This window comes from Lagenorhynchus albirostris, chromosome 1, assembly GCF_949774975.1.
Source record: "Lagenorhynchus albirostris chromosome 1, mLagAlb1.1, whole genome shotgun sequence".
Classification (NCBI taxonomy): Eukaryota; Metazoa; Chordata; class Mammalia; order Artiodactyla; family Delphinidae; genus Lagenorhynchus; species Lagenorhynchus albirostris.
Window position 1 is genome coordinate 40,450,950 of NC_083095.1, and position 19,256 is coordinate 40,470,205.

Consider the following 19,256-nt stretch of genomic DNA (forward strand, 5'->3'; position numbering starts at 1 on the left):
GTGCCCCGGTCCGGGAAGATCCCACATGCCGCGGAGTGGCTGGGCCCGTGAGCCATGACCGCTGAGCCTGTGTGTCTGGAGCCTGTGCTCCGCAACGGGAGAGGCCACAACAGAGAGAGGCCTGCATACCGCCAAAAAAAAAAAAAAAAAAAAAAACAGAATTCTTTAAATGCTTCTATTAACACACTTTAACCTCTCCTCCTTTTTCCCTCAGAGTGGATAAGTGAACATGTGATTATTTCATTATTTAAATTTGGCTCATCCTGAACTTTTTGATGTGATACCTAGTAACTGAACTCTTGGTTAATCCACTAGAAAATGACAGCTAGAGCACTCATTAGGTAGAATTTTTTAATTTTGTTAACTTTTTGACAAGTTTTCTGCCACGTTAATTAGATTTTGAAATGATTATTCCAAACCACCTGCTGACAGCCTAAAGGTAACTTCTAAGAGAAGCTTAACTCAAATATTTATTGAAAGAAATTAAGGAATACTAAATAATAATGCATCCTAATTACCAAGTAAATGTATTCAATCCATTAATGTCTGCATAAAAGGGAGTGCAGTTAGCAGTCAAATCATGTTCTACATAATGAATTCCTCAGGACTTCTCTCAAGGATATCAACACCATTATTTAGTTGATGTCACTTATATCCCATATAAGAACTAGATACTTGATCTGTAAAATTTCCTGGAAGTCTTAAGAAGTTTGACTACTCAGATTTGGTTTTGCACAGCTATTGTTTATAAGTTTGACAGTTATCTCTAGAACATGGACTCTGCAGTTTAACCACTTGGGTTCAAATCCAAACTCTTCTCCTTTTAAGATGTATTGACCTTTGGTAGGTTGCTGAACCTCTCCATGCCTTAGCATCTCCACCTGTTAAAATGGGGAAATAATATTAGCACTGTTAGAAGGATTAGACAATTCATAAAGCATGAAGCACAGTGCTTGGCATATAGGTTAATGCTCAGTAGTTGTTTCTGTGCTAGTGTTATAAAATATTAAAAGACTTATTAAATTCATGTAGATGAAAAGACTTGTACAGCCTTTTGTCTCTGAGAGAGGAAATCACTGGGAGGATTGGGGATAATTTCATCAATGTAGAATATTTAGTGAATTGTTATTTAGTGAATTGTTGCCATTAGGTTATCTTTCACCATTCCCTTTGATCTAATAGGGTCAGTTAACTTCTAAACCCAGCCTATTGAACAAAGTATGACCATAGTAAGGGCAAAATAATTACAAACATATCTAGGTGGTGGAATTTAACTGATTTGCCAAATCAGGTGCAGGCAATTTCCACAATAATAAGGTAGGCTCAAAAAAAAGTTTTGAAAGCCTTTGAAATGTTTTGTTAATAATTAGTTCCTTCCATTTAAATACATCATACAAGGTACTGAGAATAAATAATAGTGTTTCTTTTTTAAAGACTGGATACCTTACTTTGGCAGCTGAGTACAGAAAATCTCTAACCACAAGTCCAACGTTCTCACTATTCTTTGAACAGATTTATGTATTGTACTTAAAATGCTAGTCCTCTATTGGGGAAAACTAATAGATATAAGAAATAGGATGCAGACTAGTAGAGTTATAGAATTAGACTTGGATAAAAAACTTTTGTTCTAATTTTGGCTTTTACTAACTTGTGTATATGATCTTGGCCTACTCAATTATTCAATGCCTTGGTTTTCTCAATTATCAAAGATAGTTAGAAGTGTTATAAAGATGAAGATGTACTCCTGAAATTAATACCTACTTAGTCAAATAAGATGGAGCTGTTGCATATGGATATTCCACCCTAATATAACCCACAAATCTTGTTTCACATAACTTTCCACTCTAACAACTGTTGTAATGGAGATTTAATAAAAAATCCTTTAATTTCCTTGAGAAACGATGTCCCATACCCAGTTGTCTAGGTAACAGACTCATACAAGGTTGAGATGCTACAAATATATATCCTATCCACATCCAAACTCTTTAAGCAACATTCTGGGTATACTAAAAGCCTTTGAAGTTTCAACAGAAACTGTACCAGAGTGTGCAATTTACTCATAGGGAAATTTCATTTAAAATATATTCATTCCAGTCTCCAAGGTTTCATCATAAAATGAGCTCACATTGAGGTGAAAGGTGCCTTTTAAGTATTAAATTTTGTTAACTTACTTCTTTGAATTTGTCATGAAAGCAGGTTAGTACTCTGGTTTAGCCTAAGCGAGGCTCACAGCTGGGAACTATAACACATTGATCAAGGTTCGTCTCACTTTCCACTGCTCAAAACAGGCACTGAGTCCTTAATGTTGAGAGACTGACATTATCACAGGTCAGGTTTTACTTGCCACAACCTGTTGGTAGAAGGAAATATATCCATTTGTCTGGACTAGTATTAAGAAGACATTGGGGAAAAAATGGAACATTTTATGAGAAGAAATAACAGACTTGGATATTAACACTAAGTGTCGTATTCAAAATGGCATTTTTAATGTGTGTTCAAGTAAAACACTGTAATAAGAGAAAAACCACAAAACAGTATAAAGTCTAGCTTTATTTTTTAAAAGATTTTACAAGTCTATCAACCTCAAACATACACAGGTGAATTATTCATAGCTTCCATTGGATGAGTCTTAACAGCTTCAATCCCTCTCAGAAAAATATAAGTAAAAAATAAATTTTTTCACAAATATTTATCCACTATATTAACTCAGCTTAGTTCTGAAATTTGCTCTCTATAAATACTTTAACACAGCTGCCATGTACAGCTGCACATGGCTATAATTTTACAAGTCTGCTTTACTTTTGCTAGCTCCCTGGTTTGGCTCCAGGGTCCAAATCTTATAGAGGAGAAATACAGGTTAACTGGGCTGCCAGAAAAGCCCACTGAATGCATCCTGTAGTGCTCTGTGACAAGCCAGAGAAGAAGTATAGCCTCCAGCAAGGTCCTGTGGAGAGGCAGCTCTGACATGGTTTAAATACCTAAAACAAAACAAAAAGTGTACCATTGATATAGAAAGCACATATAAATTGGTAACACTTTAAAAAGCAATAGTAAAACTGATTCAAATGTTAAAGAAGAATTCTAAGGCTGAAATGTTCAGACTTTATAAATGCATTATTTCCTTCTAAAAGGAAACATACCAACTCTAAATTATAAAGCAAATTACATTAAGATCTAAAAACAGCTCTGAAGGAGGTTTCAGAAATAATACTTGTTTTTAAAATGTTCCCTATTCCCAATTTTCAGAACTAATCTATTTTTCTGGCTCTTGTTCGGGTACCTAACTGCCGCTCTCCTTGCTGGCATACTCTTAATAAATAAATGCACATCATAATACTATTGTATTACTAAAATTTTACATAAATGTGTTCTGAAGAAAATACGTAAACAAGTGATAAAGGGGAGAGAACATACTAGTTACTTCAAAATTACTTCAATATTACAAAAATATATTGTCTCCCTCCTTACAGGAATGGAAACCTTAGAAAATTACATCCAAAACTGAGCCTGGGTTCAAAAGAATGTCCCAATTAGTAAATACAGAAGAGTCTTTTGAGTCAATCTCAAAAGGCTGTAACAGACACTATTATTCTTCAATTACACACATGTTACTTAGCAATTAAAACTTTCTACCTTGATAAAGGTAAACAAACAGCCCTAAAAAATGGGATAATCCTGGCCAAAGAGGGACAACTTCTTAGCATGACTACCAGCACTGTCAGAAAACAAGTATGTCCAGCTTTGCTTTAATGCCTAGTTTAAGAAACCACATTGTTTCTTCAGGTCTCAGGAAGTAAAGGAGCTTCATCCACCTCAGAATTACAGGTATAGCAAATGAATAAATCAGGTACCAGAACATTTTAATAACTTGGAAACTTTTCTATTCATTCATTCAGACTTCCTGTGTGTCAAAGTCTTGATGCATGAGCAACTTATTATTTCTAACATAATAACAAGTCTGTTTTTCATTTGTATCCATGTTTAATAAGCTTGTGTGATTAAAAAATATATGGCAATACAAGAGGCCAAATAGAAAAAGTGGTCAAAGTAAGACACAGCATAAGCTCCTGCAATTGGCTATAATTTATTCACACTGCCACAAATCAAGGTGTTAATTCTTTGCTTCTCTGCCAAGGGTGAAAGGGGAAAGTGAAAGGAGAAAGGAAATGAATATTTATTGAGCAACAATCTCCAAACTTTTTTGATAGTATATTTATAGCAGTAAAAATATTTGAGCATGCAGCTCTAAAACTTGTATACTTGTTCATAAATTATATATTTATATATTATATACTATTATATAGTATATACACATAATATATTAATATAGTAAGTATATTATAAAATATATATAATATATAATTTGAAACATTTAAAGGATGAAACTAAAATGTTTAAATAAAAGTTCTAATATTTTCTCCCTACACCCCATCTTACATATCCTGGTGGGATGCATCTCACTTTGGAGACTACTGTTATTAAACAGTTGTTGTCAAACTCTTAATAAAACCTTGGGTATCACAGGATTTAAATAGGGATTCACCAAACCTACTACATGGCCATAAAGGTATCTGCTTATTACCTCCCAGGATAAAATAAAATGTCCACTGTTAAGACTATGATGCATGAGAAATGAGGTAAGTGTTAAATCACTTCAGAAAGTCTAAAAATTAACCTGGAACAGCATAAAATCAATTTCTCTTCATTGAGAATTCAGTAACTATCACACAAATAAGTGAGTAATATTTTTACAGGTATCTTGAAAATGAAAATGTTCCATTCCTGACACAAGTTTCCAGCTAAGTTTTATCCACACCCCAGATAGCGTTGTATCACCCTTTTCTCTTTCCTCAGACCCTCAAAAGCACAGTCTTAGCTCCAATGGCTCTTTACTCATGGCAAAATTCAAGTACCACAGTAGAATGTGTCAACCTTACAAAGCCAACTATCATAAATGAGAACTGGTTTTCATAACTGAATACAAACCACTGTGCAACTAGCTGTTTTAATTCATCACATTTTGGTATAACTTGCTTCTGGGAAATACCATCTCTGAGTCATACCATCTCTGGCTTGGCAATTCAAGCATAAACTTGTAGTGTACATACAACTTTTTATATGTTATCCTGAGAAACCTGAAACAGCTGCACTGCTGGCAGGAAAACACAGGACCACCAGTAAAATATCCAAAACAGTTGCATCTTTTAATTTATGACTGTGCACTGTTTCCATAAAGAGTATATAAAACAGTTCAACTTTTTATAGGTAAAATGTAATAAACAGTCATACTTATTGATGTCATAAATGTGTTTTTAAAAGTTTATTTAAAATGATTCATTAGTGTTTGAAAACAGTATTTCTTGAATACAGTCACAATCTAGAGCAATGAGCAAATATTTTAAAATTTGAGTTATTAATGCTAATTTGTAGATTCTCACTGCCAACATCAAGTCCATTAAAATTTCTTTGCATAGCATTGAAAAAAATGCATTTCCCTTCTAGCAATCACTTACATTAAACATATTTGTAAGTATGATTCTTTAAAGACCTGCTTATTTACATTACTGTTTTTGATCTCTAGGGCTGCACAAAACACTTATTATTAAATATTTCAACCTATTTTCACCATGGCAATCTACATTAATTTCAATTTTAAAAAATAAAACAGGTCATTCTTGTTATTCAACTGTGGGCTTTTATTTTCTAAGTATCTTAACGTTCTTAAACCCTTTAATTATTGTGGTATACCAAAGTATTTTGAAGGATCTGCAACACTGAAACCACACAATGAGAATTTAGTGTTTTGCCTACTTTTTCACATTAATCCACATCTGTGTTGATTTAATTCTTTCATGACCATTACAAGTACATCACTGAATAGGATTCCTGGGGTTTCTGGCAGAGGTCAGTATCATTTCATGTACACCTTTATACAACAGAATAAGGAAGAAGTCTTAGCCAAATTTATTTCCAAAAGTCAAGCTCAGTTGGATTTTGGAGCCTGGAGGTAATTGCTCTGACTATTTAGCCAATCCCAGGACAGTATTTCTGTTTTTCATGGGTTTATTTTAAATACCTGTAAATCTTACAAGCAGAAACCAGGAAAGAAAAAAAAGAGGTTTGCTTATTTTGGTACCTATACCTTATTTTTACTGAAAGCAGACTAAACTCAAAGATTTAAAAATCATACCTTTGATTATTTTCTTAAATAAGGCTAAAAAAAAAAGTATGTTTTCAAAAGCATGTCTAAGATAATTCCTGTACAAAGAGCATCTTATGCCCTAATTTATACTACGTCTAAAGGTGCCTTCCTTTGCCATTACCCATCAAAATCTCTTTCAAGCAGACTTTGGAGAAGGAGGAGGAAAAGGAGGGAATGGATCCTGAGAGGGGAATAAAGGATTAAGCATAAGAAAACCACACTTGAAAGCCTGTTCCTGAACTTTGATTTCCTACACTGTCATTTTCTTCTGTTACATTTAGCAGCTTTTGCTCCCAAAGAAGGTGGTATAATTTACACTTAGCTTCAGAAAGACTTCATTTTCTCAGTTCTTTAACACAAGAGAGTTCCTCTGAAATTACTCTTTTACTATTTCCCTTCCTTTAAAAGCCCTATATTGACCATATGGCTGAAGTTTTGGACTCAGCTCATTTTAGTGCTATGTAACAATTCTTTGAGTTCTCAGCTAGGGGCAGAGGGCAGGGGTTGTCACTCAGAACCAAGAGGCAGCACTCTTCCCCTCCAGTCATAACCTCCTCATGAAAACCCTTGAAATGCTTTTGGCTCCAGAGAATCAAAGAATCTCAGAATTTAAACTAAAATGAAAATGTGAAGTTCATATTAGTTTCCTCCACCTCAAATTACCAGGCCCTATGGAGAGTTTAAAAATTAAAAAAAGTCCAACTTTTTAACTCCACTGAGTTGTAAAGTTGGACTGGTTCAAACTAAGAAAGGGAATGAACTCTAGAGACTAAGACTTTCTTTTTACAAGGTGGCCCATTTCTTAAAGTCTGCATTTAAAGCCATCATGCGTTGAAAAGACCAGTTCCAAGTAGTTCTGCCTCCCAGCCTGCAAAATTCAAATCTAAGTACCATTAAGAGAGATCAGCTAACACATCTCAGCTGTCAAGACCACGAGCTCTTGTAAGAAATTCAGCCAAAGCTATAAAAGATTTCCCTTAACAACCTGAAGTCTATCTCAAGATTTAAAAACAATCAGAGCGATGATGTGCTCAGACAATTATCACTAAAATGCAGAAGCATTCTAAAAAACTGAGGTTAGTGCTCAGGTGTCCTAATCCAATCACAATGTCAGAAAAACAGATAAACTGTCTACATAGAGAAATTGATAACCATATATTCTAACATAAATGAGGAAAGCGCTACAAGTCAGAATTACTGTCCATAATTCTGAGGGCAGTTTGGTCATAAAAATACATGGCTTCATGAACTCCAACCAAAAATATAACGAATTCCACAAACAGTCATGATGCTACTCTTCACTTTATTATCTAGCCAGCAACTTGAATAAACTACTTATTAAAGCTGATTTCAAACTTACACTAACATAATTGGTAATCAAATGACCAATTATTCCAGACATTTAGACCATCTGAACAACAAAGCTCAGATTTGGAAATTAAAAGCCACATTGCTCCAAAGTAAGAGATAATTACAGATTGCTCAGATAAGTCTTTCTGAATTATAACTGACGCAAACTGTACAATTTATTACTATCAAAGAACACACCAGGAATTTTAGGTCAAGACAGCTATTACTGAAAGTTAATGTAACTACATAGTGAAAGGAATACTTTCTTGATTTGAGTGTGAATTACTGAACACATAGACGACATAGCCCATTCTGGTTTGTCTAATGTAATGTTTTACTATGAATTCCATGCTAGTAACAGATGTATGCCGGAAGTTTCATCACATCTTTATAAAGGAAGAATGAGTAATTTTTCCCCAAGTGTGGGACAGGTAAAATGCAAACATTCATATGTATGCAGCTCATTTTTCAAAAAATAAAAAAAAATTACTCAGTGTCTACTATTTGCCAGGTATTGAAGCAACTCTCAGAATAAAACAGACAGAAAAGACTCCATGCTCTCATGGAACTTGTAATTCAGTAGGGAAAAAAAAAAAGATGTTAATAAATATCATGAAAGAGAAAGTCAGGGTTCTATGGCTGTGGATAAAAAGGGAAACCAATGTGAACAACTTTAGAAAAGGCCTTCCTAAGGAAATGACAGTTAAGCTTAGATCCAAAGGATGAGGAAACAGCGCATACTGAGAATACAGGGAAAAGGTCACTCCAGCTCAGGATGAGGCTAGTGATACAGGCAGAAAGTATCCAAAAGAAGGCCTTATAGGAATGTTAAGAACTGCAAATTTTATTCAAAGGGCAATGGGAAGCAACTAAAAATTTGTCAGGAACCTGGTAATTTAAATAGGCTAGTTTGGCTGCACAGTGGATTAGAGAAGCAGAAGTTGATTATAGAGACTCCATATGAGAATGTTTCTCTATTCCAGGCTTGAGACAATGGTTCCTGGATTAGGGTGGTGGCAGTGGAAATAAAGCACTAGTTCAAGAGATATTTAAGGACCAACTGAATATGGGGGAAGGGGAAGGGAAGGAGGAAGTATTGTCAAGCTCAACTTCCAGCTACCTAGTCAGGTATAACAGAAAAGATGCCCTCACAGAGATAATGGAAAACTGGAGGAGGAGAAGCAAATTGGGGTGGGACAAGAGAAAAGGGAAAGATCATGAATTTAATTTTGGACTTGAGTCTGAAGCGCTTATATAAGAATACATGAGTTGAGATGCAGAATGGTAGCTGGATATATGCACCAAGTGCTAAGAATAAAATTATGGAATGAACATAATTTGGGAGTTATCAGTATTTAGATGGTATCTGAAACCATAAGAGTAGATGCTTAATATTTAGGAAGAGGAGACAGAATGAGAAGAAAGGACTAAGGCAGAGACCTAGAGAACTACAACGTATAATCGTATGACAAAAGAAGCTGTGGTGGTTAATTTTATGCATCAACATAAAATTATATTGAATAAGCCACAGGACACCCAGATATCTGGTTTATCATTACTCTGTGTGTGTATCTGAGTGTCTGTGAGGGTGTTTCTGGAAGAGATTAGCATTTGAATTGATGAACTAAGTAAAGCAGATGGCCTTCCCCAGTGTGGGTGGGTATTATCTAATCTGTTGAGAACCTGAGATTAACAAAAAGGTGGAAGAAAGTTTAATTCACTTTGCCTGACTCTTTAAGCTGGAACACTGATCTTCTCTTGTCCTTGGTGCTCCAGACAGGCATCTGGACTTGGACTAGCATCTACACTGTTGGTTCTGTCTCAGGCCTTTGAAATGCACCACTGGTTTCCCCAGCTCTCCAGCTTATAGATAGCAGATCATGGGACTTTTCAGCCTCCATAACTGTGTGAGCCAATAACTTATAATTTCCTTCCTTCCTTCCTTCCTTGCCTTCCTCCCTCCCTCCCTCCCTCCCTTTCCTTCCTTCCCTCCCTTCCTCCCCTCCTTTCCTCCATCTCTCCCCTTCCTTCCCTCCCTTTCTCTATTTCTCCTAATGGTTCTGTTTCTCGGGACAATCCTAACACATAAGTTAAGATATTTTAGAGTGAAGGGTGTATTCAGGTATGGTAAATGCTGCCGTCCCCTGCCAATATCTCATACACTCTCTTCCCCTGGACTTGCACAGGAGGTAGATGCAAGGGAGGTATGAGCCACTTGGAAAAGAGTTAGAACCTGTTACTTGTGCCTCTCCCGTTCTTGTAATTTTAGGGTGGTAATAATAGCAGACAGGGACAGAAAACCTATTAGATTTCTCCATCGAGGGGCTCCAAGGGGCCTATTCCTAGTACTGGGTGGCCAAAAAGTTCGTTCGGGTTTTCCGTAGCATGTTATGGAAAAACCTGAATGAACTTTTTGGCCAACCCAATACTTATAGCAGTAGTGTTTCTTACAGCAAAAGAACAAAAGAAACAACCCAAGTGTCCATTGACAGGAGAATGGACAAATTATTATTACTTATACAGTAGAATATTATACAGCAGTAAAAACAAAGGAGCTACAGCTACATGCATGTATGTATTAACATTAGGGAATCTCACAAACAATGCTGAGAAAACCAAAACTACAAACAAGTTACAGAAAATATGCAGAGCATGGTCCATTTATATAAAGTTCTAAACATGCAAAACTAAATACAGAATGAATATATATGATCAAACTGTAAAGAAAAGCAAGGAAATGATAATCACCATATTCAGGGTGAGTGAATCTCTGATGTTAGGTGGAACCACAGTAGGGGTAAGAGAAATGCACACAGGTAGTTTCAACAGCATTGGTTATGCTCCATCTCATACGTTAATAAGTAGAATTCAAAATACAGGACTTGAAGGAGTAGAGGAGGGAGAAGCAATGAGAATGGAAACAATTTAGTAACTGTTTTATTATTACTCTTTATAAAGTACATACTATATATTTTCTATGTATGAAATATTTCATTAAAAAAAGAGTAGTGCACAAAATATAGTCACAACCACAGCTGCCATTAATCCAGTCAACAATCTGCTTGGAAACACTGAACCATTCCTAGCTGACCTTGATTTCACCAAATATTACTACTTATAGCTACTTTGATTCCATTTGTAATAATTCATGTTAATTATAATAATTCATCTTAAAGTATATATAATACTAAAACATGTTACATTCATATTGTTCTTTCTACTGTTTTAGTAGACTCCCTCCTGGTTTCCATGCAAAGTCAATAACTAATTTAAGATGAGAAAAGTTAGTAAAATCAGATTTATCAGCAAAGAACCCTTTGAAGATTACACATCTAAACAGCAGGCCTAAGTACTGATCAGTGGTCAAAAAGCTGATCTACTAAAGCAGCAAAAACAAAGTGATGGATGAAATCAGTTAAGTGGTCAATGAAGCCTCAGCCAAAGCCCTGATAATCTGGAATTTTTTCCTATGATAATGCTGCAAATTTCTATTTCTTTATTAGCATGAAACATACTGAGCTCTCTGGGGCTAGTAATAAGGCTAAGAGCCTAGATGGAGAAACCAAATTCAATTCCTCTCTCCATCCAATGGTAGCTGGGTAAGCACCCTGTTAAGGTTGAAGAAGGAAAATTCTCCCCCTTGGCATGGTCTCCTAGTGACCACAGACTCTAAATTAAATATACACCACCCCAGTCTTCTCCCCTGTACCATTTCCCCCTTTGTCCCTGTACCACATAAATATATAAAGACATAATGGTTTAGTAGAAAGGACAAAGATTTTAGAAACAGATACATTTGGGTTTGAATCCCTCCTTGGACAATTACTAACATTATGATTTAGAAAGTTCTTTTATTTTTCAAACTTCAGTTTTTTTTTTCCTGTAAAAGGGAGATAATGATACCTCATACTATTTTTTAGAAGATTAAATAAAAAATATACAAGTAAAGCATATGGCACAGAAGAGACATTTGATAAAGCATAGTGTCCCTGTCCAAACTACATGTTCTCTCTCTCTCTTTTTTAAACATCTTTATCAGAGTATAATTGCTTTACAATGGTGTGTTAGCTTCTGCTTTAAAACAAAGTCAATCAGGTATACATATACATATATCCCCATATCTCCTCCCTCTTGTGTCTCCCTCCCAATCCCACCCCTCTAGGTGGTCACAAAGCACCAAGCTGATCTCCCTGTACATATTCTCTTTGACACTATTAATACAAAGTATGCTTTCATAAGGAATAGGCTTTTCATAGCCCAAATTTCCAAAGTCCTTTACCTTTTACTAATTAGTATGTACTTCTCCTTTCCAACTCTGTGACCTTCATCTACTCCCACATCTATTCCAACAATAATGTTGCCCTCTCTCTTCCCCCTTTCATTATACCCCAATTATGAAGATCCGAGTGAAGGTTTCATTTTTGTTTTTTTTAATTAGACAAATTAGAGTACTGCTTGTTAATCTTTTATCACAGGGTAACAGAGTATCCCAATACCTACATGTTAAAAGTGGGAAAAATTTACATACATACATATACAACATATATAATACATTTATATATTCACAAACATATATGTGCAGATCTATACTTCATAAATCCTATGCACACCCTAGTATATTTTATTTCAAAAGTTAAATTGCAGGCTTCCCTGGTGACGCAGTGGTTGAGAGTCCGCCTGCCGATGCAGGGGACATGGGTTCATGCCCCGGTCCGGGAAGATCCCACATGCCGCGGAGCAGCTAGGCCCGTGAGCCATGGCCGCTGAGCCTGTGCGTCCGGAGCCTGTGCTCCGTAACGGGAGAGGCCACAACAGTGAGAGGCCCGCGTACGGCAAAAAAAAAAAATTTAAATTGCTACATTATTTCCACTCTCACTACCTTATCTTCCTCTTATTCTTCATATTCTGTGTTTTAACTCCCACTCCTATGAACTGACCCTTTCTCTGTCCTTGTCCTCCTCAACATCTTCCACTCTCTCTACATCTGGAGACAGCCTCCAGCTGTGAAATGCTCTTAACCTATGGCTTCCATAAAAATGCCTATAATTTGGACCATACTCCTAACTGCTTTAACACATGATTCCCCAAATTTCTCTTCTTCCACCTGCTTCCTAATTTACTAGTTTTCTTTTCGGCTTACTTCCTCTTCTCCAATTCTTGACTCCATCTCTGAAATGGATTCATTCACCACCACCTTCATTCACTACCTCTGTTCTACTAAACCCTATAACGCTATCCTTTGCCCTTTTACCCTTCTTTCTGTTTGGGTGGCCCTTTGTGCTTGACTGTCTCACTTGCACTATAAATTTAATATTTTCATAACTGAACTCATCTTCCTTTACAAACCTACCCCTCTGTGTCTCTTATTTCTCTTAATAGTTTCAATGTACTCTTAAGGTCATTTTGGAATCCTCTTTCCCTGCATACCAATGAGAAATCTACATCACAGTATCTCTCTACAAACATCTATTTACCTCTCACATCATCTTCATTGCCAATATTATTACCTTATTTCAGCTCCTTATTACCTCTTTCTGGACTACTGCTAATAGTCTCTTACCTGAGCTCCCTATTTCCAGTATGGTCTCTCCATTCCAACCTATTCATGGTTACCAAAGCACTCTTCCTAGGGCAAAGCTCTGCATCGCTCTCACACAAACAGACGTTCATAGGCTCCCTGCTGTGTGTAGAATGAAGTCAAAATTCCTTAGCCTACCACTCAAGGACTACTGCACTTGATTCCAACCTACCTTTCCAAACACATTTCCCATTAATCATCTCCACATACCCTGAACTTAAGTCAAAGTCAACCATGAGGTTTTCAGTTATTCCCTATGAAAGCCTCATCACTACTCACTCCATACCTTTGTTTAGGCTGTTTCATTATCTTGGAATGACCTCATCATTGCCTGTCTTCCAAAGCCATGGTTCAAATGTCAACCCCTCAATTCTGAACAGAAACATGAGAAGCTTCCCTATGCAACACAGAAATGTTATATATACTGTAACAATAAAATAAAATAACTAAGTTTAAAAGCAAGAAAACTCTCAAGTGCCAGAAATTATAGAGGAACGCAAAGTCAGAGCATGAACGGAGGCCGAAGTTCAGGGAAGTGATGGGTACCAGTGATTCGACACCCATATAGGGACAGAAGACAGGCTGCAGCCCTGTCAGAGGTGGGAAGCTGGAACTAGGCTTGGCTCCCTGCATATAACCTGGAGCTACAAAATGCTGTCCATCCCATTTGTAAAACAACTTGTAGGAAAATTTTGTTCACTGGCCTGGGACAGTCACAAGAAAGTCTAGGGGCATTGGTAGAAAAGAAAACATAAGAAATCATAATACCCAAGCCTACTCCCCCACCAGGAAATTAAGAATAGCAATTGTTCCAGATTCAGTGAAGCCAATAGGACCTTGGCAGAAGCAAACATGAATCTGTACATCAGCATGCCTTCACAATCCAAGGCTCATGGGAAAGCAACTCCCACTAAAAAGGGTTCATAGTTAAAAAAAGAAGAAATGAACCTCACTTATAAAACGAGTCAGAAGACACAAACAACCAATGGCGGGACTAACACTCAGACCCATAGATAAGAGACTCTGAAAGAAACATTAAAAGAAGTATATTTCATGTCAAAAGAGATGAAGAAAGAAATAGATGCCACAAGGCAAGAAAAATACAAAAAGACCAGACATTTTCTTTAAAAAAAATCCAACAGCAATATTTGGAACAAAAACATCAATGGACAGGTTAAGCAGTTGATTATCCACAGACAGCGAGAAAATGAGTAAATTGGAAGACACGTGTGGAAAACACAAAGAATTTAGCAGGGCTTAAACAGATGGAAAATGTGAAAGAAGCACTAAAGGAGATACTGCAGCAAGGTGGAAATTAAATCCCAATGGGAAGAACAGGATACAAGGAGCAAAGATGAGCCAAAAACACTATCACCACCACCACAAAATGGTATCGAAAGAAGGGGAAGTCTAAGGTTAAAACATTCTAAAGCCTTTGTTTTGTTCAAAAGGAAGAAAGATGTTACCTTTAGACCTCTGAAAAATAACATTTGTTAATTCCAGGTGGCAGAATTATATCTCTTTATTAGATTATTCACTGTACTTCTCTATGTTTAAAATATTTAACAACATTTTTAGATGCCAGTTCCTCTGGATTGCCCAGGTAGAATTATTTCTTCCTCCTCTGACTTTGCATGTACTTTACCTCTCTGGTAAGTATCATGGCTGTTTATAACTGTTATATATTCCCTGTTAGATAAGTTTCTTGATAGCAAGATAAATATCTACTCACTAAACAGCCATTGCTTAAAAAAAATCCTAATTTTTAAGTAGAGGGTATAGAATTTTTTAAACTAAATCAACTCTTGTTAAGTTAAGGATCTAAAGAATGGCCATGAAAATAGATGTCAAGTAAAAAATACAGGGGCTCCCCTGGTGGCGCAGTGGTTGAGAGTCCACCTGCCGATGCAGGGGACACAGGTTTGTGCCCCGGTCCGGGAAGATCCCACATGCCGCGGAGCGGCTGGGTCCGTGAGCCATGGCCGCTGAGCCTGCGCGTCCGGAGCCTGTGCTCCGCTGCGGGAGAGGCCACAACAGTGAGAGGCCCGTGTACCACACACACACACACACACACTATATATATATATATATATATATATATATATATATATATATATATATATATACAGGACATGAAACGAGTTATCACCACAAATTATGAGCTATGGAGGAAGATGGCAGGGGACTGAATGGAAGACAGGCCGTGTACATCAGTCACTGAGGAAGACAGGAAGATTTCCTGGAAATTAGAAGATGTCTACAATAATGAAAGATGGGCATAATGTATAAATATGTAGAGTGTAAAATGACATTATTTAAAATAAAAATATTCGTATTTTTGTAAATAGGTATATTTGAAAATTGTTTTGAGATTTTATCATGCTCTGTCTCATAAGCTGAACTCTCAATGTGTTAACCAATTTTATACTCAAAGATATATACTATAATGGAGTATAGCTATAAATGCAAAGAAAAACCAGAAATTCAAACAGAAGTAGACACACCCAGAGCTAGATATTTTGTAAGATATTTATTTTTCCATTCAAAGCACCTTCTCAAAAGCTCTATTTCATACACTGGAATCTGAATCATGTCGATAACTTAGATAAATCTCTAAAGCAAACAATAACAAGCAGAGACAAAGTCAAGTGGATAAAATAACTGATGTTTTTCCTTAATTATGGAAAATTCTATTTTCCAGCAAGTAAAAACAGGTTCATAAAGTATCTACTCAAGGGACCAGTGACTATAAGCAGTAAAATCTGAAAAAGCTCCAAGAGTTCTGGTTTAATGCATAACAATTTCAAGTTTTTAAGAAGCATTTTTAATACTTAAGCCCACAGAAAACTTGTACTCCCTTCCAAAAGCAAAACCACAGCATCACTTTGGGAAAAAAAAAATCTATGCCCATTATCATAAGTAATGTGCTAATGCAATCAATTTTTACCAAAAATGAAGTTTTTCTGGAATAGAATGCCTTAATAGACTAATCAGTCAGTGGGTTAAATACCATTTGGACCAAAAACTTCATGTGTAAAGAAAATATTTTCCTCTTATTTAAAAAATTATAGCCTTATTTTCAGTATTCTGATTTGTTTCCAGACTACATTTTTTAGCAATGCGTTATGCCTTTGCACATGCTGGTATATTTTAAATAAAAACACATTTTAATCAGTTACATATGACATTTTGAAAATAAGTTTTTAGAGTTTAATTTTACAGAACCTGCTTTAATACACTGTAAAACTTCTTCATAGTTAAACACCTAGATTTCTTATTTCATTACTTTAAAAGATTAAAGAAAGAAAAAAGCCCTATTGTTATCGTGAATTCTACCTTTTAGGAGAAAAATTATTTTTATCTGTCATTCCAAAGTTCATAAAACAAGCCAGATAATATGCTTATCTCTAGGATCATGCTTTGAGGTGGACCTGCCTCAATGAGTCAGCAAAAGTAAAAAAGAAGCAAAATACAGAGATTTCCCTGAAGGTCCAGTGGTTAGGACTCCATGCTTCCACTGCAGGGAGCATGGGTTCTATCCCTGGTCAGGGAACTAAGATCCCACATGTCATGCAGCACTGCCAAAAAAAAAAAAAAAGCAAAATACAAACTAAGATTATTCATGATTTTTTGTTCCTAATTGGGCCTCCATTTGTAAAAACGAATGTTTTATGGAACTAAAGATAGGATAATTTTATTTGAAATGATATAAAATAAATACCAAGGGGATCCAACCCCATCCTTTAAAGATACACTTAAAATAAATCCTACATGTGGTTACTGAAAATAAATTCTAAATGTTTTGTAAAATACATGAGAGGAATAGTGGGTAAAGAAAGCATAGACAGTACAGTAAGGGAAGCAACACAGAATCCTAAAACTGGAAGAGAACATTAGAAATCATCTTATCTCACTGCTCATTAATAAATAAAGCTCACCAACCATGCCAAGACACAGCCCTGCCCACCAGGAGGTGGGCACTAGCTGCAGGACTTCCCAGGGCCCTGCAGACATGCACCTGAGGACCTGGCTAGCAAAGCCCTAGTACCCCCAAGGCACCACAGCCAGCTGTGTGAGGACATGGCCACACCCACCAGCAACTGGCAGCCTCCACACAAAGAAGGGCCTGGCAGCCAACCAGGCAGGAGGCAGAAGTGCACCCACAGTGTCTACCAGTGCATCCACAGTAGTCAAGCCCTCCTTAACAGAAGAACCTGCACACCCTGCACATGGGGGAAGCCCTAAAGCATATAGCTCCAGTAACCAGAGAGTAGTGTGCTGCTGAGCCTCCCAGGACATCACCTGCAAAAGACCACTTCTCCAAGATCAGGAAACATAACCAACCTACCTAATACATAGAAACAAAAACAGAGGATTAGACAAAATGAGACAACAGAAGAATATGTTCCAAAAGAAGGAACAACATAAAACCTCAGAAGGGCTTCCCTGGTGGTGCAGTGGTTGAGAGTCTGCCTGCCAATGCAGGGGACACGGGTTTGTGCCCCGGTCCGGGAAGATCCCACGTGCTGCAGAGTGGCTGGGCCCGTGAGCCATGGCCGCTGAGCCTGCACATCCAGAGCCTGTGCTCCGCAACGGGAGAGGCCACAATAGTGAGAAGCCCATGTACCGCAAAAAAAAAAAAAAAAAAAAAACACCTCACAAGAACTATGTATGCAGAGTGGAGGAAAGTGATCTACCCAATAAAGAGTTCCAGGTAATGATCATAAAGGTGCTCAATAAACTGAGGAAAAAAATGGATGAAAACAGTGAGAAGTCTAACAAAGAACTAGAAAATATAAAGAAGGATCAAACAGAGCTGAAGAATATAGTAACTAAAATAAAAAAACACACTGGAAGGAATCAACAGCAGATTATATAATCAAAAGGAATGGATCAGTGAACTGGAAGAATGAGTAGTAGAAATCACACATGCAGAACAGAAAAAAGAATAAATAACAGGGACACTTTAAGAGAAAACTAGGACTACATCAAGCATACTAATACTGGCACTATATATAGGAGTCCAAGAAGGAGAAGAGAAAGGAGCAGAGAATTTATTGTAGAAATAATAGCTGAAACTTTCCAACCCTGGGAAAGGAAACAGACATCCAAGTCCAGGAAGCACAGAGAGTCCCAAACAAGTTTAAACCAAAGGGGTCCAAGACACACTGTAATTAAAATGGCAAAAGATAAAGATCAAGAGAGAATATTAAAGCAGCAGCAGAAAAGGAACTATTTACATACAAGGGACCTACCATAAGACTACCAGCCGACGTTTCAGCAAAAACTTATATATATATAAAATATACTTTGCCACTCTCACTCAGAGGGAGTGGCAAAATATATTCTAAGTGATAAAAGGGAAAAAGTCTACAATCAGCAATACTCTAATTGGCAAGGCTATATTCAGATTTTAAGGAAAAATAGAGTTTTACAGACACCAAAAAAGCAAAAGAGCTCAGCGTGTAAACTAGCTTTATAAGAAATGTTAAAGGGATTCTTCTAAAAAGAAAAAAACACAATTAGAAATATAAAAATTACAAAAGGAGCACACTGAGATCAAGATGTTGGAGTAGGAGGACATGGAACTCAGCACCCCTCATGAAGAGATCTCCATGTGAAGCAATTCACGCTGAAAACTAACTGAAGACTAGCAGAAAGACCCTGTACAACCAAAGCTGTAAGAAAGATGTACACAGAATCAGGAAGGAAGAGAAGAGAAGCAATCAGGTTGGGACCTGTGCCCCTACAGGGAGACACAGAGGGCTGAGCCATATATTGAGTGCTTCAGCCCTAGGGTCCCACACTGGAAAGACGAGTCCACTTGGCTGGGTAGAAATATAGCGGGACTAACAGGAGGGCTGTAAGAAACATAGACTCTATGCAGGAAAAGCGTGAATACATGCTTACTCTTGAAACAAGGCAGAGAAAACAAATTGAAACTGCACTGGACTCTGGTCCATTTCCCACAACCAGCCTGGCATGAGTCCCAACCTGAGCCAAGTGCCCGCTCAGGCTCTCCTTGCTTCACAACACAACTCCACATCAGGGCGAGGGCTGCCTCAGCCTGGGGCCAGGGAGGCATCTGAACAGGGTGGGGGTTAGGCCATTACTGGGCTTATAAAA

General features: G+C 37.0%; 1 protein-coding gene across 7 annotated transcripts in view; it reads right to left on the minus strand.

Moving 5' to 3' along the window:
* Positions 1 to 358: 358 nt before the first annotated feature.
* Positions 359 to 19,256, minus strand: part of MNAT1 (MNAT1 component of CDK activating kinase) — a 223,808-nt gene continuing 204,910 nt past the window's right edge. For 2 of the 7 annotated variants that reach the window (XM_060141845.1, XM_060141850.1), the window contains one exon: positions 2,533 to 2,978. In XM_060141845.1, coding sequence (XP_059997828.1) covers positions 2,858 to 2,978 — 121 coding nt within the window. In that variant the 3' untranslated portion in view covers positions 2,533 to 2,857. Of the gene's footprint in view, positions 882 to 2,532; positions 2,979 to 10,300; positions 10,434 to 19,256 lie in introns of those variants that run through there. The other 5 variants (XR_009539149.1, XM_060141867.1, XM_060141870.1 and 2 more) reach the window with 5 other exon arrangements.